Below are 24,391 nucleotides of genomic sequence, written 5' to 3'. Positions count from 1 at the left end.
ATAAGTTTTAATGTTGATAGAGATTTTTCTTTAGTCTCCCACACTTTAGGGCACTCCTTTTAAAAGTGTATACATGTTTTAGACTGGATCTACTTCCGTATTTGGAATAGCAGCCCTGATTAAATTCTGTTGTGGCAAATATGAATAAGGTGCTTCCCAGTGCTTTGTTAAAAAACTGAAGAAGTTTGATGTGTTATAGAACATGCAATATTTTTAATAAGAATATGTGCATTTTGAAACTCGCCATGTGAAGCAAAACTTCCATGTAGTTTAAAGAACTACTCGAGGAAAGTGGTGTGCAAAAATTTACCTCAAACAAACTGAGACGGAACAAGCATAGTAAGGCTTGAAAACTGCTGAGGTGGCTCTTTAGTGTCATCAAATAATGATAAACTGTCATTTTAGTCTTGAATAGAGAAGACTCTCAGGAAACCTGATTGAAATAATAAGTCCTCAAAGGATTTGACAAAGTCACTCATAAGGACTTCTTCAGAATCAACAGTAAAACCCCAAACAGAGGACACAAATGGAAACTAAAGGGACATGTATTCAGAATTGAAAAGCAAATAATTTAATTTAGCAAAAAAGCCGTGGGAGTCTCAGTAAACTAATCCAGACTTGTCGTCAGCTGATGTCTTCAGCCTTGGCTTCTTCAATACACGGCTGAACCACTTTGCTACTAGAAAGCAAATGAGCTAGACAGGCAAAATGACTTTCACTAATTTTTGGATTTTATACTCTTAAGGTACAGTAACCTGATCAGATCATTGATCTGCTCTGTGACTGGTGCGCAAGTCTCCTATGACTGCAGGAGAGCTAAACTGGTAAATAGAATCAGCTAAATTCCTTGTGCTCCATTTTACAGCATTATTATTGACACTGTTAGAATGCTGTTTTAGCTGCATAATCCAGACTGTAACACCATGGGATTCAAAGATATGCCTCTGTGTTTTTTACCATATAATAATCCTTTTTCACCATGTTTGTCATAAACTTATTCTGGAATGCTTTTACCTTTTTTTAGAGGTGCTAACAGTGTCATCCTTTCAAAAGGCTAAACATCAAGTTACTTGGGGGCAGTAATATTCTTGTTTTTCTCATTTTAATAATTTAGGTTAAAACCACCTTAAATCATTAGAATATTGACATATTTCAGCTATATATTTCTTTTTGACTTACCTACATGACAGTGTAGATTAAAATAATGTTGTTTGTTTGCCAAACACTATTTTAATGTAGTCTTATCGCTACCATATTTTCTTTAGTTTGTTCCTATTGCAGCTTAAAGTTTCAGGTTTGCCTCTCTTCATGGTTAAAGGTGGCAGTGAGGAGTAGTAGTTACTACAGCTCCTGCTCAGGAATACCACACAGGATCAAACACAGTTTACAAGTTATAACATCACCCAATAAAAAAAAAAATCATTTAGGAGTGTTTATTGAGGAATTAGGCAAAAGGCATTTTGGCTTAACCCACATACAGTAGCTGAGGGTTAACCACCTTGCCATAGGATGAGAAAGTAAGGAGCCCATACAGGGAGAAAAGTTAACCAGGGTGCCATTGCAAGAGGAGGTGGGGTGGAGGAGGAAAGGGGGAAGATGAATGCAAGCAGGAGAGTGTAGTTTTTCAAGTAGTGACATCACGGAGAATAACAGGTTAGTGTAGCACAGCTGAAGGACACCTTGGTTTCTAAGGTCATCCCTCCTGAACCTTCATTAAGAAGCTCAGTTTTTCACTCCTATCAACCTGAACTATGTCTTAAAAATTGTTTAAAGTGTCATAAAATCCTTTCGTGGTCATTATCAATAATTATATTCTCACCTTATTTATTTGCTTGACAGACTTATTCAGATATACTTACAAAGTATTCCTGTTTTGCCTAACAGACAGTTATTTGGTCACCATGTATACAGTAAATGCTGTGTAAATGTTACACATTTTCCTGCTCAGGGATTCTACAGCAGAGTATTCAACGTAATGAGGATGTCTTGTACTGACACATTTTTTTGTACCGCTATGGAGCTAACGAGTTGTAAATTAATTGGACTTATTTTTATATATTTTTTTAATCCTTTTGGAAGACAAGAGCAGTGATTTAAATTTAGAGTACTGTTTGAATTCTGATGTACTGTATATTGTCTACCACGCCAGTTTACGTCCTGTGTCTTTGGAAAGGTGTTTGCCACAGCTCAGCAAAATATTCAAAGTATTATCCTGAAATGCAGTCTGACTGTTTCTACAGCAACATATAATAGCACAAGTTAAGGCTAGCATTGAAGCGTGCTAATACTTCCTTTTATGGCTTAGGGGGATCATTAAACTTGTGTCTGAAATTAAGCAGTAATGAACATTAAAAGTCATGGGGTAACTTTATCATGAGGTCTATAATCAGCAGAGGAAAAAAAAGGCAGGTTTCACATAGCACAAATGTGGCAGGTTGTTTTTTGGTAATGAATGGTTTCAAGGTAATGGCAAGGATATTGCAGTACTAACTGAAAGATACTGAGTGAAAGACTGCTGTCCTGTTGTTAAAATGCTTGTGGTTCTTCAGCAGGTTCTAAATTCTGGAGTATATTTTATACTCCATATGGTATTGCAGGGAAGTTTTATGACCATTTATGCATTCTCCTACAAACTGCTGTGGAACTACCATTTTTTTTTAGTTTGATAAAAGACTGGAATAAATATACATTTAAAGGGAAAGTGTTTCTTTTCTCAAGAGCTTGCTTGTTAAAATATACTTTATTAATTTGCCTCAGGAAATGCTATCTTAAGGATCTGGAATACTTGTGAAACCAACATTTTTGTTGCGAAGAAGGAGCTGGCCAAGCCTGTTTTCCTTATTTTTTTCATTTGCTGCCTTTTTGACGATCAGCAGCGGGCAGAGTGCTGAGTGAGAGGACTGTTGCTCCCCTTCACTGTGTTTTCAGTTGCAACACTCCGGAGTTGAAAGTTTAAAGTGAAAAACAATTACAGACCACAGCAAAAACAATCTTGGATTGAGCCAGTGGTGCATGAGATGAATGAAATGGAAGATAATTTGCAGGTGACCAAGTATTAAAATGATGAACTAATGTAATGACAATTGAATTTCGCCACAATGGAGGTTATGTAGATAACCCACAAAGTGTTATGTAGATAACCCTTTAAAAAAATATAGTTATTTTTTGTGAGCGAATGTTAGTGAAGAAGTAGAAGTGACAACCTCGTTGTCATGGAAAAGTATTAAGTTGTAGAAAAACCAAGACTAAATGTTGCCCACCTTATCCTGCAGGAGTGGTTTAGTTTCATATAGTGTAATTTTGCTGGTTCACACCTTTCATCAGAGTATCACCACAGAATTCTAAGTTCAAATTACAATGTCATTTTTAATATACCACATAATAGAACTCTTTGAAAGACTGGAATTTTAAATGTATTTAAAGCCTGCATACAGTATGCTCCTGCTAAGAATGTAGTCGGTGACACTACCTCATTCTCCAGTGTCTCATATTCATGAATTTTACCTATGAGCAAAACAGAGGGGAATATACTCATCATAATGATCTCCCTAAACAAGGCATGCAAGGTAGATGATGGAGGAATATAATTAGAGGAAAACGAATCTAATCTAAAACGAATCTTGTATAGTTGGCTCATAATCCATCTCTCCATCCATCCATTTTCTATCTGCTTTTTCCAGTACGGGGCAATGGGGGAGCCAGAGCTTATTCCGGCAAGCAATGAGCACAAGGCAGTTTACACCCTAGATGGGACGCCAGTCCATGTTGGCTGATAAATTTAAAAATAATATCTTCCTACGTTTGTGAACTTTGTTTTGAACTGAGATGTGGTTATGAGATAAAGGTCTCTTATCTTACCTGCTGTACAGGTTGTTAGAAGTCATAATTACAATTACATCATGAGGAAGATGTATTAGGTATTAGGAAAATGTTGCAGTGTTTACCTGAAAGTAATATGACATTATGTCTGGAGTAATTTTATCATTATTCAAGTCTGTGTCCATTTAATATGACTGCAGTGAAATCTGAAAAATAAATCATTGAAATGGAGGGAGGCAACAGTATCATTGTTTATCTTAAACGTAGTACTCCCCTGTTTAACGCAGTTGTGTACAACACAGGGTTTCAGAGTTTGGGGATGAAAGTGAAGCAGTAAATGCTATTTTGTTAGTTTTCAGATACATTTTTTTGGTACTATAATAAAAGCGTTCGTAATCTGTTCTGTGATTGGGCTAGATGAGACGACTCAAAGGCACCACTTTGCCAGACCTCTTTAAATTCTTAGACATCTGGTGATCCAAACATAGTTCTCCATGTTGCTGATCTCAACGGATTTGCCGTTTCAGACTGTACTGTGGCTACAAATAGACTAATCTCACATCTCATGACCTAGGGTCAAGTGTGTTGTTTCAATAACCCTAAGATATTAAAGTGATTCCAGACTAGTGAATACATGTATGTAATAATTACATGTATGTAAGAACGCTGCATATATATCATTAAGTATTTTAGTTTCTTTTGTTTGATATTCTGAAGAATGAAGGAAATAAGTAATTTGAACAAGAAAACATTGGTTATACAGTAATGAACTCCTAGTGACGTTCATTTTCTTGCCGCTGTTGTTAGCGCTGCATTGTTTAGCCGATCAGAGTACTTACTGTTTATTGACCTTGCACTGTCATGTCATCAAGAGAGCAACAGGTCTTCACATTTGCCATGTTCAGAATTTGAGAGCTGTTTTAGGGTTAATGCTTGTAATTTTTAACTCATTAGTCTGTGGAAATGTTAATTTAAATATCAGCGGTGGATTTTAAAGACAGTAGTATGCAGTAATGTAGTACTCTTAGTAGTAGAACTAAACTTAAATCCTTGTCCACTGCTGTCTGTTAATGTTGTTGCATGTCGTGAATAGAACATGCTTCATACTGTATGATACTGAGTTGTTGTCCAACAAAACTACATTAAATGAATTAAAAATGGGGCACGTTGCACACTCTTTGCTCTGTTCATTTGAACCATTGAACTGTGATGTTATTTCATAAAGAACATTGCTCTTCTTGGAGGAGTCACAAAAAGGGATAACCGCTATAATTCTGGGGCCAACAGTTTTGTTTACAATATACAGTAGGAGCAAGCTAAAACAGTTCAAGTCTATTAAACCTTGAATAGAAATAACACAGGTAAGAGTTTTTTTTTTGTTTTACTTAAATTCAGAGTACAACACAGAATACTTTTTGATACTTTGTACAGCATTATGAACTGCTGTCTGACCTAAAATACTGCTGAAAACTTGATCCCTCTGTAATGAAGAGATTAGGTTTCCTGGTTTGGCTGTGCCAGTAATTAAATCAGATCACTGAGTGATTTTTTTGTAAATACTTGCTCATACATGTGAAAAAGATACATCTGACATTATCGGGCTGCAATATACTAATCTTATAATTCTTCCATGCATAGCCTATGAATGTGACATGCATTAACTTTCTCAAGAATGAGATGTTAATGTTGTTTATATTTGCTGTTTTTATAGCCTCTTTTTGAGTGAAGCAGGTCTTGTCTTTTAATGTGGTGTAACCATGATACCTTTTAGAATTTAAGTCCTTCTCATCTCCTTATAGTATTCAAATTTTGTTTTTCATAGAATTTAAAGTTGCTTCTTGTATTTTTACAATTTTTTTCTGCATTTTATTTTAGTCTTATTTTATGCCATTCACATTCAGTTAATGTTTGTATACTAGTTTCTGTTTTGAGAACTTTATTGGTCCCTTGAGAATGTGTTATTACTGGTCTGGAAGCCAAATTTTGTGGCCAAATTAAAAAAAATATATACCTGGTCTTCATATACCTGGTCTACCTAAACCCTCAAGCTGATTGTTGAAACTTATAAATGTCTTTTACAATTTTTAATTTTGGTAAAACGTGGATGTTGAATAAAGTAACTAAAGAGTTACTAATTACATAAAACAAAACTGAGGAAAATGTAACAGAACATGAATACTAAAAGTTTAAGAAATACATTTGTATACTTTCTAAAGAATTATAGAATATTGAAAAAATTACAAAGATTATAATAAAAGCAGTTTGTTGAACACTGAAGGTTTAAAATACATCAAGAAAGTTTTATAAGCAAACATTTGTTTTTTTATTAAGACTGTTGTATTCAAGATACAAGAGTAATTTCAGCGTACACAATAATGTATAACTATACAGATCTCTTTTAAAGTGCAGACTAGCATACAGTAGGTCCTTGTTACAGTTAATCACAGATCAGATATCCAAATTCCAGCCCTTTCACCTTCCATTCAGCATTCCCAAAGGGCTATAGGAGACTGGATCATGCTTCCCAGCCATGTTGAAGTTGATAACCTGGTTTCTTTAAAGCTTTGAAGAAACGTCTTGATAAGTGTTTTTTTACCGATTAATTTCTAACGATCAAATGGGCTAGATGGGCCGAATGGCCTATTCTTGTTTTTAAGCATTCTTATGTTGCAAAAACACAAATGACAAGGTTCTAATGTCCATGTGTTTAGTGTTTTGTGAAGTTTTAGGTAATAGCACACCTCTATTTCAAGGTAAAGGAGACAAATTTGATTAGTTAATGAGTTATTCGAATAGATTATTTCAGGATTTTCATCAATTTATCATACCCCTCTACAAGCTGTAAATATCAAGGTATGTGTCTAGAACTCTAGGTAAAGCAATATATTTTTACAAGTCTTAATTTGAATGATATAATTATAATATTATGTAGACCACTACCGGCAAGAAGATTTTACAGGTACTAGAAGCACTAGCTTGATGGTATTCTGCCGATTGTCCTTGAAGAATCATATTACTGGCCACTGCGAAAACTCTTTCCTCATACAGGCCTGTGATCACCCTGAGGAACTTGTATGGTATGCTATAGATTTTCATGATTATTCACGTGCAGTCTCTATCTTAAGATGTCAAATTTATAAAACTGATTACACTTGGCACTTCATGCTCGAACATCTTTTTCAGAATCCTTCTGAGAGTAAAGATTGCATCAGTGCATCATCCTTTTCTCAGAACATAATTTGTTTGGGTTTTTGATAGGATCAACCTGCTGTAAACCTTTTCTGGGACTGATAAAATGGACACTTCCTCTCAGTCATCTGACGTCTATCCTTCAGCAGGTCTGCGCATATGTTGTTGATGCTGATTTCACCAGTTCTGACTGAATATTAATGGCTGTAACTCTTAGGTGCACTTGTCTGAAGAAAGTCTGATTTGTTAAGTAGTGAATGATGTTGAGGCGAGTTTAGCATTTCTTTAAAATGCTCCTTTCATCTGTTTTTTCCCTCCAGATTTCTTGGTGTCTTCCGTTGCCATAACAATGCTTCTTAAGCACACTGGTAGAATGTTCCTGATTACCTGACTGATATTTTGAAGATAGTCAAAAAATTAAATTAGAAATATAGGCATTTATTTCTCAGCTTTTGTAGCACTTTTGTTGACCCCAGTATCTTCTGTCTCTTGGTGCCCTGCACTTAACTTACTTGTCCTTCTTTCTGTGTGTGACATCGAGCATTGGAATTTGTTTACATCCTCTCTCAATGCTAATTACCCTTGGATGTTCCTCCTGTTGTTCCTGTCACCAATTAGATCTCAGCTTTCTGTGCTTTTCTTTCTTCCTCTCAACATCACTTAAAAAAGGTTTTGTTCTACAACACCCTACAAGACTCCGTCTACAGAATCCCACAACTTGACATTAGAATCCTGATCAGGCACCTTTGTAGAAAAATTGAAAGAAGAAGCAATTTCCCATCACACCCAAAAATGCTCAACAGCCAAAACATTGTTTCTTTTCTGTTTAAAAGAGTGGAATTAACCTTGACGTGTTCCTTTGCACCCAGTGCAAAGTGATTTGTGATGCAGCTCCCCACTTAAACATATAAAGAATGTGACTGCGTCATAGGTACAAATATTCTTGGAGAACACAACAGCAATAATGAGAAACTCGTGCATTTCTGTCAGCTGAACAACTTGGATGTCACCTTGACATCCAGTGGTAAATAGAGAATCAGATAGACCACATTTCCACAGATGAACATGGAATATGCTCACTTCTTGATACCCACTTGTATCTCTGGAAGGAACACTCAGAAATTAAGAAATAAAATGAAAACCAAGTTGCACATAAAACTAAGAAAGACCAGTTTGAAAGCTTTAGCTTTCAAATATGATCAAGTATATAATCTTTTCACACTGGAAATGCCCAACAGATTCCAAGCACTGGCAAGTTCACAAGCTGACATGGAGACCCAGTGGGAAAGTTACAAAGAAGGCAGTCTTGAAGTCAACAAAGAAATACTGGGATCATCAAAAAAAGCTAACAGCTGCCATTTAAAAATGTTAGAGGACTAGATGTGCAGTATGTATTCAATATATTTTCAAGGATGTCAATAAATGTGGACGTGTAATTTGAAAACTATGCGGTTATTTTGCACAGATGTTTTCTTTTTCATCCGTGACACTTAATTTTTCATTTATTTATGCAACAAATACTGAATGCACACTTGGAATTTTTTGACCAAAAGGTGAAGTTCATATCACAGATGCCTTTATTGAAAGGGACATTCAAGTATCAAAGTACAGAATATATAAGCATTTTGCAACACAGTGGTTAGCATTACTGCAGTGCAGTGCTGGGGGGCCTGGGTTCAATTCCAGCCCTGGGGTGCTATCTGTGTGGAGCTGTATGTTATACCCAAGTTCATGTGGGTTTCCTCTGGCTACTGTTCCTCTGGTGTGCCTGTCTGCCCTGTGATGGACTGTTGTCCCCTTGCCTTGCTCCCACTCCTTGCCGAGATAGGCTCTGGTTCTTCCACAGCCCTGAATTGGATTGAAGGAAATAGATGGATGTTACAGAATGATAATAAATTAATTGATAGCTTAAGAAGCTTTCACACATACAGTATTTACAGTACCACACTACATGCTGTAACTGGCATTCTGTTTTATAACTCACTGCGAATGCTTCATTCTGCTTGTGCTAAAGTTAGCCTTTTTAATTTCCTCTTCTAAAAATCTGATTTTACTGGTAGACAAACCTGGCCTTCCAAACAGAAGCTACTTTATATATTTGCAGGTGTTTCCACCCTTACTCAGGAAGAACGTGTAGAAATGGCAAGTAGTGTGTTGCACAAGAAGCGTGGAAATTCTTCATCCGCAGTTGGATGTATTTTGAGTCTGAGTGACAGAAGCCGAGTGGAGAATTGCCCTGGCAACAAGCGAAGAGAATGCTTCTCAGTTAAAGTGTTTGAGGAGCTGAAAATAATTTATTGTGGTTGGCTTTTTGAAATTTGGGCAGACCCAATATTTTATGACTTAGTGCATCTTAGGACAAATACAGCTGGTGGTGAGGACTCCTTGCAGATGTACTTCACCAGTGGTAGAGGGTGGTAGACTTTTTTTTTTATTTCACTCCTACTCCATTTTACCAACAGAAACTTGTCAGTTGTTAAAGTTTGTGACGCACAGCAGTGTTCTGTAGAGCAAACATTAGTTTATTATTAAAATTATATATGTTAAAAGTGAATTTTATGTGCTTGGAGCTCTTAAACTTTATCATTTCAAAGAACCTTATAAACAAAGAACTCAAGTGTGTTATTGTATAAGAGACTCACCTCACCAAGCGTTTCTTTGCCTGAGTGTTCTAAGGATCTGATGTTACAGGGACACAATGCAAGCACTGTAGTCCTTGCAAAACATTATTTTTGTTTGAATTTACAATGCTGTCCTTTATGAAAAGCTACAGTATGGTCTTTATCAGGTTATTCTATGTACAACGTTGAATTCATTAACTTTTTTTCAAATTGAATGACAGTACAGCAGGACAGAGCATCTTTTATATTGAATTAGAAATAGAACTGAAAAATAATCTTTGTGTTTATTTTAATAAGGGAAAGCCATTAACTAAACATCTGGTGAATATGAACATGTAGTGTTTCTGTTTTTTTTAACTAAACATTCTTGAGAATGCGGCTTTTTCATACATTTTTTTATGTTATTTAGAAGGAAACAGTAGTTACAGTAATTCTGCATACATCATAACATTGCAATTCTCATCTTTAGGGTATCAAATATTGTAAAAATTAACAATAATAATGTTTCAGGGGTATTATGTCTAGTGCTGTGTAAATAAATGACAAATAGGCTAGGCCATTGGCACTTGCAGATGAACAGGTTAGTAGAGATTTATTATTAGACCTAATAGCAGTAATACTGTATTTTCTTGGTCCCTTGAGGTACACTTTGCAGTACATGTATCTTTTTTAATTGTAAAGTTATCATTATGTGCCATGTAGATTTATTAAGGCATTTGTTTAAATATATCATTGATAGGAGAGATAGAGATAGATTGATAGGTATTGTTAGGACTCCACTCGATTGTGATGTTAAAGTTTTCTTTGGCCTTTTATAGTTAAAGTACAGATTATGATAGTATACATTTTTTATATTTCATATTCTCAGGTCTGAATAAGGCATCTTTCAATTTTAACTTTTAATGATTTTAATTATTCTTTTATTAGGATCCGTCCTCAGCTAGCCAGGGAGAAGATCGAGGGATGCCATATTTGTACCTTTGTGACTCCTGGTGAGCCCCAAGTTATTCTGGGAAAGGATAAGGCCTTCACATTTGATTATGTGTTTGACATGGAAACGCAGCAGGACGCCATCTATTCCAACTGCACAGAGAAGCTTATTGAAGGCTGCTTTGAAGGGTATAATGCCACTATATTCGCTTATGGACAGGTATGTTACAAGGCATAAGCTTCATTTTTTTCAGTTTGTTTCAAGCTATTGCTTCAAGCTATCATTTTCAAAATACAGATGATAACATATAATAAAGGAGTAACTTAAGTTCATAGTGGTTTCAAAATTCTGTAATCTCTTTCTATGTTGAATTTGATTATGGGATATCTAGTTTTAACATATATTTAGATTTATTTCATGCCTTACTTTACAGTGCCCAGCGTGATTTTAGATGGTGTGTCTACACATTAACCATTAACACAGTCTTTAGGTCTCTCAGCTGAGCACAAATGTACACACACTTGTATTGCTGTACAAGGGGACCTCCCATTGACACTCTGGGCATTTTTATTTAATATCCTATACTTTCTTGAAATGAAACTCAACCAATAGTGTGACGTTGACACAAAACAAAGAGGGCTGTTGCTTTTAGATTTCAAAGACAACGCCATTTGATTTGTTCTCATACTTTTGTGGGGTGCTATATGCTGTACATACTGTATAGAGTTTTTCGTCACTCCCACTATTTTAGACTTCTGCTAGGGATTTTATTTGTATTAACAGCAGCTCATTTCTCCTTTTATCAACCTCTCATCCACCTAATCTTAAGAGCCCCACATTGGTGGTCTGTTGTCCTCCTATGAGCCAGGTTTCTTTGGTGAATTTACTCACGTAATATGAACCCATCACATGCATTTGTGCCAACTTTAGATTTCCATTACATACCATATCTAAAACTCATTTTCCATAACTGTGTTATTACTTTAAAAGTTTACCAAGGTCAGCGAGAGTCATATATTTTTTTTTAACTGACTTTTTAAAAATTCAAAAGCAGTTGAAGAATTCTATTTCTTATTTTTATCATTTTTTGCTTAATACTTAGCATTTCTGCTGCCTACATTGTTTGAGTTGGAGCACACATTTCCTGTCGTTATTTTTCTTATATACGTCTGTTTGCACACATACATAAGCATATACTGTACATTCTCATTGAGCAGGAAATAAAGTTGTCCAAAAATACATAACTTCACTGGATTCATGCTAATGAAAACGAGTAAGTGAAAGAAATCCTTGATGTATTAGTGTTTACAGTGGAATGCCATCACTGAACATTATTTCAGGCACATTGAACAAAAGGAGGTATCTAAGCAAAATATAATTAGCTTTTCTTCTTCTAGACTGGTTCGGGCAAGACTTACTCCATGGGGACAGGATTTGACGTGAGCATTGGGGAGAACGAATTGGGAATTATACCTCGTGCTGTCCATCACCTCTTCAAAGGAATCGAGGAGCGAAAACAAGCTGCGACAGAGCAGGGATTACCACCCCCGGAATTCAAAGTCAATGCCCAGTTCCTTGAGGTACAGCGAAAAGTACCTTATAAATCTTGAAGGAGAGCTATTTTAGAACGATATAAGTTGCACCTATTTATAGAATCACTTTGGCATGTCGAGAGATTTATTGCCTGCAAAACGTCCTCCTTTTTAAAATTAACCTCTGACATGTGTTTCTGGCAGCTGTTGGTTTGTACAGTATAGAGTTCTTTGTGAGCTTCGTCCAAATTGCGAATGTATTGGGCCATTGAAATGTGTGGTTGCTTTAAAAGCACAGAAAGGACTGCCATGCTTGTATGTACTGTACTATGCATTTTTCATGTATGCAGTAACAATTAACACTATGGATATTTAACATTCATAATTTTACCATTCTGTAAACCTGTGCAAAATATAATAGCTTTATTTTTAATGTACTTTACTAACAGTACTTTTGTTCAGATATGAATGTGAACATCTCATTAAAGCAAGAAGGAGGCTTATTTTTCCATCTTTCTAACTTTGCTTGTTCTTTGCTAAACTCAGATTGGTGTGCAACAGAAGATATTTGTATTCTTTGTCTAAGGGGAACTGTCAAGGCCTCTGCTCTCCAAAGCTTCCCTACTTAAATCTAGAATCATGCTGAGATTTATAGGCTGTTTTCTGTTGGTGGGAATAAAGCCTGCAATCTGTTTTCATAGAACAAAGTTTTACAATACAAATATATACGCTACATGCAGGGTCATGCATGATATTCTGTAAAAAGGGTATCAGTCTTATGATGCTGTGGTCTATGTCAATTTTTCCCATCCTTTTGTTACTACTAATGGTAAGCTTGCTGGCTGAAAATCCTACAGTATGCATGTTCTGCATTTTGCCATGCAAAACTGCTCTGGTTAGAAAAGAGACAATCAGATTTATTACGCAATTTTTCATTTAATACATCTGTTTTATTTACGTTCTTTGTTGCACTGAAAGCATTGAGACAAATGTCATGGTGTTTATATGAATCTTGCTAAAATTCCTAAAAGAATTCATCCTAAAATATATAATAATATACAGTATGTATAAATGTAATCTGGTTAATTCTCTTCTTACATGTAGTACAGTATGTGTTATTCACCACCTTTCTAGTCTTAACCTTCCTGTCACTGATATAGACCTATGAGCATACAGTATTCCAGGATATTTTGTGTGTGAAAGAAGTTCTATGTAAGATATAGAGTGTATCACTGCCTTTTTTTAGAATCTGAAGTAAATACATTTTAGATGTGAGGAAATTCCTTTGGGTATGGTATTTATTCATTTAGTCTTTCTATTGCAGACAAAATACGTCCAGTTCAAAACTAAAATTGTAATTATTTATCCAGCTTTATAATGAAGAAGTGTTGGATCTTTTTGATTCGACACGTGACATTGAAGCAAAGAAACAGAAGTCCCATATTAAAATCCATGAAGATGCAAGTGGTGGTATCTATACAGTGGGTGTAACTACACGGACTGTGGGTTCTGAGACAGAGGTAAGACCCTAGTTTCATCAATACTTATCTCTTCAGGGAGATTATGACAATCTACAGATCTAGTCACTGAATACTGGAAGTTTTCACTGTACTGGAAATATTTGTTAATTTCTTAGTGAATTTTTATCAAATTTTATCAATTTTTATCAAAAAGCTTTGTGTTTTTTTCTGGAAATCATTCATTTGAGGAAATCTCAAAACACCCATGGCACTGTAACAGGAAGAAAAGTTAATTAATTCATTTATTTGTATCACTGAATAATCACTGAAAAGAAATGGTGTTCTGCTCTTTCAGATGATGCAGTGTTTAAAGCTTGGAGCCCTGTCCCGGACAACAGCCAGCACTCAGATGAACGTTCAGAGTTCTCGCTCTCATGCCATCTTTACCATCCACTTGTGTCAAGTGCGAGTTTGTGCAAGCACTAACAATGTACGTTTTCTGGGTGAATAATTTTATCCACTAGTTGTATTTGGTCAGTGGTATTTTGTGGCAGGATTTTTAAGATCTTTGCTATCATTATCTGTTGCATTTTACCAGGATGGAAAGGTGGTGTTTCAACCCTTCACATGAATGCCTTTTTACTTTTTATTTTACTAATTGTTGTAGTAATTAGCTTTCCTAATTCTCAGTGATTGACCCGCCATTTTCCAGACTGAAGTATTTTACACACAGTAATAGCAATAAGGTAACAGGTTCCTGAGATCAGATTTTGGGTTTAGTAAAGGGGTACAGGCTTGGTAATCTTTTTCTTCCATCAGCTGTTTGATCATTGAAATGCAAGTAAACCAATCAATCAAGTTCCTTTATATCCTTTAAGAAATCATACAGAATGTTTTCATATACTTTATATGCTTTAGGAAATAAAACATCATGGTCAGGTCCATTTAGTATGTGACTTAATTAAAATTGTTTTTTTTTAAAAATGATTTCATTTAATATTTTTCTTCTTTTTTTGTGAAGCAGGATAATGAGACAGATAACAGGATAATAAATGGATCTTCCCAAATAGACGAGTTTGAAACTCTCACTGCCAAATTCCATTTTGTTGACCTTGCGGGTTCAGAGAGATTAAAGAGAACTGGAGCGACAGGGGAGAGAGCCAAGGAAGGGATATCAATCAACTGTGGTCTGGTAAGACTGAGGACCAGCCCAGCTCCTCTGCCAATAACATTTGTTTCCTTTTCATCTATTGTTCTGTCATCCCTCAAGCAAAACACTGTTCTTTACAAGTGGCTACGCAGAGCTTTAGAGTCTGACCTGAGCAACAGACATTTCAGGACAGGTTGAACTTGATTTCTGTAATTACATTTTAATCCAAAGAATTCAGCTATTCAATTTGCCGATGTAGTGAACCTCCCTGAAAATTGATCTGATCATTTCAGTTTTTATGAGACAAAATCCTGTCAGATAATACAGATATTTTTTTGATTTTTTTTAAAATACATTGAAATGGAATAGATGGAAAATCTCTGGATTTATTTTTGTAATAGTATTATAGTTCTTTTTCTAATGAATGGGAGCTTTATCTTCTTTCGTTACATTTTCTATGCATTTTAATATTTTTTTCTTTCCATACATTTTAGTGTATGTCCTTCGAAATTGAATCCACAGCTTTTAGTGTATAGCTCTAAATGCTGTATTGTTTTCCAAATTAAAAGTTTAAAATAAAAATGTAGATTTTAGAAATGATTTTCAGATTCCACCATTTATTTCCTGAAGAATCTTATTTTATTCGGTACTGTGAGCACCATCTAGTGGTTATCTGGTAATTTTCTAGCTTTTCTTTGTTTACTGTTTTTTATATTTTGTTTCCATTCAAATATTACTTAAAATAACAAATACAGTTCAGTGCATTCCAGCACCATTAATTGTTTACATTTATTTATACTGTATCATACAATGCACCAAACACAACCTGTGTGCTGTGTAAATAAATAAAGTAATAGACATTAATAACAGTTACAATTTGTTAATTTTCAGTGTATTTCCATCTTTTTGTTTGTTTTAAGCATTTATACATTTGTAACATATTTTGAATGAGAATGAATCTCAGGCTTTGGATGGGGTGGGGGTGTGTGAAGATTTTGTCACTGATCTTGCTTATTAATGTGTTTCACTTTGTTTAAGCTGGCACTTGGGAATGTCATTAGTGCTCTTGGAGACAAAAGCAAGAAGGCAACTCATGTGCCTTACAGAGATTCCAAATTAACTCGTCTATTGCAAGACTCGCTTGGAGGAAATAGGTCTGTATTCCGCTGTAGTTTTCATGTAATGTTGCCATTTTGTAGAATAGACCACAGTTTTCATTGTTGTGTTTAAATGTCATTTCTTTGGTGTTTTCAAAAATGTTAAAAATATCTTGTATGGTTTTATTCTATATTATTATGGAAAAAAAAACTTTTTATTTTAATGCGCAGCCAAACTGTGATGATAGCATGCATCAGCCCCTCTGACCGGGATTTTATGGAGACTCTGAACACTCTGAAATATGCAAACCGGGCCAGAAACATCAAGAACCGAGTGATGGTGAACCAGGATAAGGCGAGCCAGCAAATCAGTGCTCTTCGGACGGAGATTGCGCGGCTACAGATGGAACTCGTGGAGTACAAGACTGTAAGAGAGAGTGTTACTTAATAAACAAATGACAGTTTTTCCTCAGTAAATAACTGTTCTCTTGCACGGATAAGACAAGATCACTTTATTAGCCATATACAATGGCTAATAAAGCCAGACATGTGTTCATGGAATATCCCTAGACATGCAGAGTGAAAGACATAATATATTGGCTCCCATGCCATTCACTATACAAATCAGAGATCATACAGAGGAAAAATGGGAAAAATCACATTAGTTAGTTTATGGTATATTTAAATGGGTGATTAAACAATATATTTTGTATTTTTTTATTTTTATTACTTGGTTTCATGCTTAGGTCAATCCATTTACACAATTGGTTTAGATAGATAGATAATACTTTATTAATCCCGTAGGGAAATCGATGTAAATTGATGTTTGCCTCCACACTTTGGTATATAGTGGATAGATAGAACTAAAATTGAGTTATCAAATGATTATCCAAATGTCACTTCAGTAATTGAAAGGGCAGAATATATTTATATACTTTACAGTTGGGAATATACTGTAAAAATGTCATTATCATAGTAGATAAAAATCAAGCTAGGTTAGACAAGGAATGCAAACATTCCGGCACAATTAAGACTATATATGTCTAGGAGACCATGTCAAAAATCACTGTCAAAACTAATTGCTCTAAAAAACTGCAGATGTGCAGACAATGAGAGTTTGGCAAAATGTAAAGTATCCATTCACAAGAAATAGATGCATTATCATTGTAAAAACGTGTATGTTTGTGCAAGAAATAAAAATAAGATTGTAAGCAAGAAAGGAAAACTGTATATTCAAATCAGAAATCAAGTTTAGTTAATTAAACGGTGTATCTGGATTAAATTACTTGTGCAGGTGCTTGAAGGCATTCAGTGCAAGGGTAATCAAGTTTTTTGCAGAGTTTCCACTCTGCAATCTTGTAAGTTTATTTCATATCGTGTATGTTGATTTCTAGGGGAAAAGAATAATAGGAGAAGATGGAATGGAGAGTATTAATGACATGTTTCATGAGAACTCTATGCTACAAACTGAGAACAACAACCTAAGGGTACGGATTAAGGCAATGCAGGAGACCATCGATGCTCAGCGAGCCAGATTAACCCAGATACTCAGTGACCAGGCTAACCAGGTGCTGGCCAGAGCAGGTGCGTCCTTTCTGTATGCCCAGTGAAATCCAGTAGTACTAAAAACACATGGACACAAGTGACGCTTGTTTGTTTCTTTCTCGAAATAATAACAAATATGTCAGTTTAAGTTATTTTTGTTTTTGCTAGCACGTAAATATTAAAATAGACTTCTGAAGCTATTTGATCATTTACAATACAGTGTGTCATCTAACTGAATTTGATATTTTCTTATTTGTTAAAATGCAAAATCTTGTTATGCTAATAGTGATTAAGTTAGTGTCTATAAATCTGTGACTCTGCTCTGTTGTATTTATACAATAAAATGAACCTTAAAATCTAGATTTGTTCTTCCTTGTTAATAGAGTTTACAATAATGAAACCATTCTGAACGTCATGGAACTGTCATCATGGACTTTTTCCATGTTATATTTCTGTTTGTATCTAATGGTATTTTTCACCAAATTGCATTTCTGTTTTCCAGGTGAAGGAAATGAAGAGATTGGGAACATGATACAAAATTACATCAAAGAAATTGAAGACCTCCGGTATATAAAAAAAATCTGATTCTTTTATATTCATGTTTTAGGTTCTTCAAGGGGTTTTAAAACAACTTTGAAAAGTGTTTTTTTTAATAATCTGAAATGAAATAAGCAATGTGATTTGTTAAAAATAACACATTAAGGCTAAAGGCTAAATTAAGTCAAATCCGGATTCCAACTACAGATTCCAAAGGTGATGCATTGAGTATTGGGTTTGTTATTTATTATTGGTTTGAAGTTGTTGATTATTAAGTAGATTATCAGTATAATTATTAATATTCCCTTTTGTACATGTTTTGTAAAACTGTTAGGTTTATGGGAATGGCCTCACAGTGTGGTAAAGTGCATTTCTTTTAATTTAGGGCTAAGCTTTTGGAGAGTGAAGCAGTGAGTGAGAACCTTAGAAAAAATCTTTCCAGAGCTTCAACACGGACCTCCTTCTATGGAGGGCCCTCGTCATATACCACGTCATTGATGGGACCCGAAAACGAGACCACAGACATCATCGAATTGGCCAAGAAAGACTTGGAAAAACTCAAGAAAAAAGAGAGAAAGAAAAAGAAAAGGTGAGTGTGAACATGTTTAGATTGATCAACATTACACAATGCAGAAATATGAAAGTGAAGTTTTTTTTGTTAGTAGGTCAGTTTGTTTGAAATACACATACCTGGCAAGCATATCCAATAATTACATTTTTAGTGCTTTGTATTGCCTTTTAAAAAAGGTATTGGGAAAAGTGCTAACTCTTAGTACTAAACTAAACCCAATTTTTTTGTCTCATAATGTATCTGCTTTTGCTAGCTCTTTATTACATGTCTGTGAAACACATATAACTGCTTGTTACCTAGTCTCAGCATGTAAAATGCTTTTGAAAGTTTATACATGCAAGGATTGGAAGTTACGCAATGCATAAAATAACAGTTTACATCTATTGTGTAATATATGAGGGATTTGCTGTTATGCGGTATCATTTTAGATTTTGATCATTTTATTTCTAAATCTGAGACTTAAAATCTGCATTTACTATGTAGTGTTTGATGGATTTAGGCTTTCACATTAAGAATTTTAAATTGTGATTTTTAAGCAACCGTTTGCAGCTGTATTTCTGCTTTTAGTCTCTAAATCGTCTTGGAAGCGGTAATCCTCCTGTGAAATTTAAATTTTTTAACTTTAAAATTTCAATAACAAAGAAAAAAACTTGTGAACGTTTTGCTTTGTAAATGCCAAACAAAAGGTCTCATGCAACATTCCTTGTTTTGTTTCTGTGTTAAAAAGGTAGGTGCATTCCACAAAAGAAAGTCAAATTCCCATGTCTCCAGGTTGTGTTTTTAGTGTCAGTTCTTCCTTTTCCAAAATCTCAAAACTCACTGACCCAGAAACCTTCCGCTTCCTGGTTTTTAAACTGTCACCTAATGAATCGTCTTGCAGTAACTGGTCAGGAGACTGGGGGCAGCAGCTTATTGCCCACAGCTTTATGTGGAATGTGATACAGACAAAGGCTTTCATCTTGTCTGAATTTTCTATACTATCACAATACATATGCGAGAAGTGAATGAGTGTTTATAAAAGAATGGGTAAGTGACATGCATTTAGTCACTTTTGTTAAGTTGTCCAAGTGACACGTAAGCAGAGATGGAAAGTGATTTATTGCAGTGCTCCATGTACAGCCACACAACATGGATCACTGAATATAGCAGTCCGGATTCCAGTAAATTTTAAATGTCACAGATTTGCACTATGGTGGACATCAGGAGTGCACCATCCACCACCAGAATGACTGTGATGTAAGCTGCAAAGTGGCTACAAGGTTTTTCCTGTTCTAGTCAACTATAGCCACAAATCTGAGAGCCCTTTGGCCATTAACTAAGTCGTTCATTTCAGATATAATGTGGAGTAGAGCAATAGAAGGGTGAACTGTGGTCCTGAGGTAAAGTGCAGTTTTCCCAGATGATGAGAACAATTACATTTTGACGAGCTCTTTTCAAGAAACATACACACAATACACAACAAAGGCGAAAAGAGTTAAAGAAACATGTATAGCAAATTGACTTGAAAAAAGAAAAGTCTTTAAGGTCCTTAAGTGAGTTTAGAAAATGTTGACATTTGCAGAGGTTGTCTGTAATATAGTGTTATCATGAGCAAAACCATTCCACACAACTCATTGCCCACATTAGTGATGCGTGGATTGCCTCACACCTGTGAGGGGTGGGTTTGGGTTAAAAAAAGATTTTAGGTTGGGTTGGGCGGGTGCAGGTAAAAAAAAAAGCCAACCTGCGAATCACTAGCCCACATCAAACCCGGTTATGTGGAGTCTGGTATTACTCTGAAGTCCAGAATCTCCAGATGTCACATTAAACTATGAACCATACTCATGCAGTAAATCTTAAAATTATCTGGAGCTAGACTATTCAGTGCCTTGCACGCTAGTAGGAGATCCTTAAAGTTCTGTTTAAATTTCACGGGGAGCCAGTGCAGTTTACAGCAGACAACGTTCTCAGCTGTTTCAACAATTGTCTGCTTAGCGCAAGGACTGATAAATTCTGGACATACTGCCACATACAGTACTTAGTACCCTAGAAGATGCTCCAGTTAAGTAAAAATTACAGAAGTCTAATTTTGATTAGCTAAAGCCAAGTCCTGTACCAGTAAAACAGGGACAACAGGGGTCTTTATTAAGCAGTGCTATTCATGCAGAAGACGTCTGAGCTTCAGATGATCAAAAATTCTGTTTATAAATTCTGTTGAAGGTTTAATTTCAGCCCTGTCAACAACTGAAGTCAGCCACTTGTGGTGCTAATGTTGGGACCCTATAAGCATAACCTCGATGTTGTAACAGTTTAGCTCAAGAAGGTTCTGGAGAAAGTGACCTTAAGCCAAAAAAGGCACAAGACCAGATTCCAGGGACTCGTTAATGAGGTTAATAAGAAAAGGACAAAGAGCTGGGAAGCAATCTTTGAGTAGAGGCTCAGGAATAGGGTCCAGGACATGGGTAGTAGGTCTCATATACAGTAATTGTATAAATGTGTTATATAGTTAAGTAGAAGGTGGAAAAGCAAACCTATTGAGTGATTCAAACATTTTAGAGATGGTGATCAAAATAACTATTGCGACCCTCCCACTAAGACTGGAGTCGAAGGAAGATGTGTCTGTATTCAGAGGTTCCATCAAAGCGTGCTGATGCATGTAAAGCCAGAATTTCTGTGGGCCTCCCCATTCCTGATGTCCTGTGAAAAGAACTTGTTGCTCCGTGTTGTGATCACTTTCAGTTTGGAAACTATTATTCTGATTTTGTGGATTAGTTCACTTGAGTTTGTTATTGCATTCTATTTTGCTAAATGTATATATAAGATGCTTGTGTACAGTATACTGTATATACAGTACATAGTATATAATGTATGTGTGTGTGTATTGAGATGCTGCCTGAAGAGGTACAGTGTCAGGGCTCTTAAAGTAGGCAGGGACTTGGGAACAATTGCACAATGGCAGCAGTAATGTACCAAATATTGTTCACTTTATTTTACAGTGCAGATCAAGGACTAAGGAAAACTAAAACAAGCAAAAGCCTTGCTCACTGTGCTCTAACTAGACTTTTTCAAGTCTCAATTTCAGATAATTAAGTTGCTTACCAGCCTCAGAACAAAAAAAACCATGCTCAGTCACAAACCCAACTATTCAGCCATCTTGTCCACCTTCTCATTTAGTTACAGGCTGCTAGATTCCAGTTCTTGCTCTAACACCTCTAGCTCACTCTTTTTTTCTCTCATGCAGTGGAAGGTCTTGTTTAGATACTGTAGCAGATGTGGAGCTCTAAGTAAGCTTTTTCTTCCTGGTTTATACAGTCACCCAACCAATCACTATGGCTGCTCTGATCAGTTAATAGAATATATTAGATCATCTCCTTTGACTTCTGGGGAATATGGTAGAAGTAAAATCCTACAGTGTTACAGTTACATATATAAATGTGCCAGAAAAAAATTACAAACAAGTTTCTGACATTACAATTTATGTCATATGTAGCTAGGATTAGATGAGGATACCCCTCCCTGAGTGATCTGTACCTTATGTGGTTACCATTAACTTGAAAATAAGCATGCAAATATCATGGCACAAATTCACAGAGAAAGTGGCTTCAGAACACAAAAATGTTACAAAAGTGTGCCATTTCTTTTAACAGATTGAATCAAACTTTTATACAAGTTGTGTTATTATCTGTTCAATTGAAGTAGTTAGTTTCGTTAATGAATGCTATGCTTTCCAAGTTAGTTTCTGTCAGCTTGGAGTATAGCAATGGAGGGTGTGAGGACCCGGACTATTACGTGGTTACGTTTTGTTGCCATGTTCCCGATTGGTAATATTACTGATGCACACATTCTGCCTTCTTAAAAGCTACAGACCTGTTGCTTGTTTTGACACAACCATTGAATGTGCAGACTCGCAAACATACTTTTCTTATTATCCATGTTTTCACACATTTTGCCAGTTATCCTAAAGAAAGCAATGAGTGGTACGCAAAGGGGCATGAGCTCTTTCTACAGGTATATGGCACCATCTCCTTTAATTGGTTTACTATCCTAAAAGGTGTTTGCATGTATGTATCTTTATGTGTGAAAATACAAAGGGTTCCTTCAAGCCCACCTTAAGCTGTTTTTAAACCCACATTATCTTTATAGTCCTAGCAGCATCTTCGGAGAGATATAGACAACACACACAGATTCCCCACGTTATGGGGAATCATCAATCCATCCCTCTTGTTTTTCAATTACGACTCCAGGACATAGCAGAGTTTTCAGGAGGACACCCACGGCTCACAAATTGAAATGAAAATACCCCAGCAGGCTTCATTCAGATGTAATATTTTGTGATTTGTTTCCTGGGAGCTCATGACTGCAGTCAGTTAGAGACAGCTGGAACGTGTGACTGTCGAGCTATAGAACACTACCTGCAGTCTGAATGGAAGCTTTTATCACATGTTGCCCAAGAGCCTTGTATTTCATTGTAACAATTATTCAAAAGTGTTTTCTGATAAAGAAGTGTTCTGGTGTCATTTGTAAGTTTGAAAAACAAAAATTAAGTTTTAAAAAGCGAATGCTTTCTCTGAGGTGAACCGTAAAATAGTTTGTCTGTCACTGTGAACGCTGTTTTATGTGTCTTTACACTTTTCAGCATGTTCATATGTGCTACCTAAAGATATAATTGATATTCTAGATTCTGGATATGCTTTTTTAATAATTTTAAGTTGCAGCACTGTGAACACATAGGAAATATTGAACAGCATTTGAGAGTGCAGTGCATGTATTTGCTTTCTGTCTGAAGGCTGCACTAAATAGGTAGTGTATGAATCTGTTTAGCATGGCAGGGTGATTGTTGTTACCTTTAGACCAACGCTGACACTTGTTTTTTACATTCTTGCTGCTTTTTGTGCTCTCTGGGTTTTGCCTCACGTGCCTTCCTTTACTGCACTTCTCTCTGAAGGCTTCAGCAGCTTGAGGAAAGCAGACGAGAGGAAGAAAGGTTGGCTAATTCTCTCCCAGATTTTCTAATTTGGGCTTCATTTTGACAGGTAGTTGCCACACATGGAGGAAAACCCAACTAAGCAGCTTTTTTACCTTTTGAACATTTCTCTCATTTGTCTTGTTTTGTCAAATAACCAGGCGGAAGTTTGACTGGGCCAAGTAACACATACAGTATGTTGTAAAAAATGCAAAGACATCAAATGTTATTGCCTTCTAATATCTTCTGGAAGGATTTGCAAATCAGTTGAAGTTTTTTTGCAAGGTGTGTTTAAATTGGTGTTTTGACTTATGTCTTGATGATGGAATAACAGACAAAGATAAGACAACAAAAATGTGATTTGTCTGTTGCTTTAAATGTTTAGTTTGGTCTTCACTGATTTTACAGTGTAGTGGATCTAATCCAGATAAAAATAAACAAAAGTCAATAAAAAGTCTTGTAAGCAATCACCAAAGAAATGTAAAAAATACATATCTAAAAGTATGTTTGAGTATTCTTGAGATCCGTTCTTATTTAGCTGCACATTAGTGTACTCAAAAATGATAACTTCTAAGATGTTAAAAGTGTGGGTTTTGTAAATGTGGCTTGGTAACTACCCCTACTTTCTTTAGGTTATCTAGTCACTTTTAGTTTGAATGGCACTCTTTTTACTCACAAAATAGCCACAATCATTTACTAACACCTTTTTAAAGTGCAATTTCAATTATCTTGTGATTTGGCTATTTTACAGTGATTTGTCAAAGAAATCTCAGTTACTCATTAAATCCATTAGCATTTTTTAATCTTGTCTTGCTGTGCACTATTGTATTTGCTTTCTAGTAATTGCTTTAGTGCACTTATTCTAACTGATCTTTGTTTATTTTTGGAGATGCTAAAAAGGTCTTGCTTACAGTTTTTTTTCTGTACTGTATATTTGTGGCTTGTACAGTAAAGTGTTTGATTGTAAATATCACATTTATGGAGAATGAGTTAAAAT

The 24,391-nt window shown here is 35.6% G+C and overlaps 1 protein-coding gene across 10 annotated transcripts in view; it reads left to right on the top strand.

Annotated features, from left to right (window-relative positions):
* The window catches only part of kif21a (kinesin family member 21A), a 55,849-nt gene that overhangs the window by 13,230 nt on the left and 18,228 nt on the right, over positions 1-24,391 (top strand). For 4 of the 10 annotated variants that reach the window (XM_069192463.1, XM_015352613.2, XM_015352608.2 and 1 more), the window contains exons 2-12: positions 10,557-10,779; positions 11,958-12,140; positions 13,463-13,612; positions 13,908-14,042; positions 14,574-14,744; positions 15,741-15,856; positions 16,031-16,226; positions 17,194-17,383; positions 17,847-17,910; positions 18,267-18,470; positions 23,377-23,415. In XM_069192463.1, the coding sequence (XP_069048564.1) occupies positions 10,557-10,779; positions 11,958-12,140; positions 13,463-13,612; positions 13,908-14,042; positions 14,574-14,744; positions 15,741-15,856; positions 16,031-16,226; positions 17,194-17,383; positions 17,847-17,910; positions 18,267-18,470; positions 23,377-23,415 (1,671 nt within the window). The remainder of the gene's footprint in view (positions 1-10,556; positions 10,780-11,957; positions 12,141-13,462; positions 13,613-13,907; positions 14,043-14,573; positions 14,745-15,740; positions 15,857-16,030; positions 16,227-17,193; positions 17,384-17,846; positions 17,911-18,266; positions 18,471-23,376; positions 23,416-24,391) is intronic. The other 6 variants (XM_069192466.1, XM_015352615.2, XM_069192465.1 and 3 more) reach the window with 3 other exon arrangements.

This window comes from Lepisosteus oculatus, chromosome 7, assembly GCF_040954835.1.
Source record: "Lepisosteus oculatus isolate fLepOcu1 chromosome 7, fLepOcu1.hap2, whole genome shotgun sequence".
Lineage (NCBI taxonomy): Eukaryota > Metazoa > Chordata > Actinopteri > Semionotiformes > Lepisosteidae > Lepisosteus > Lepisosteus oculatus.
This window is presented reverse-complemented; position numbering and strand designations above follow the sequence as displayed.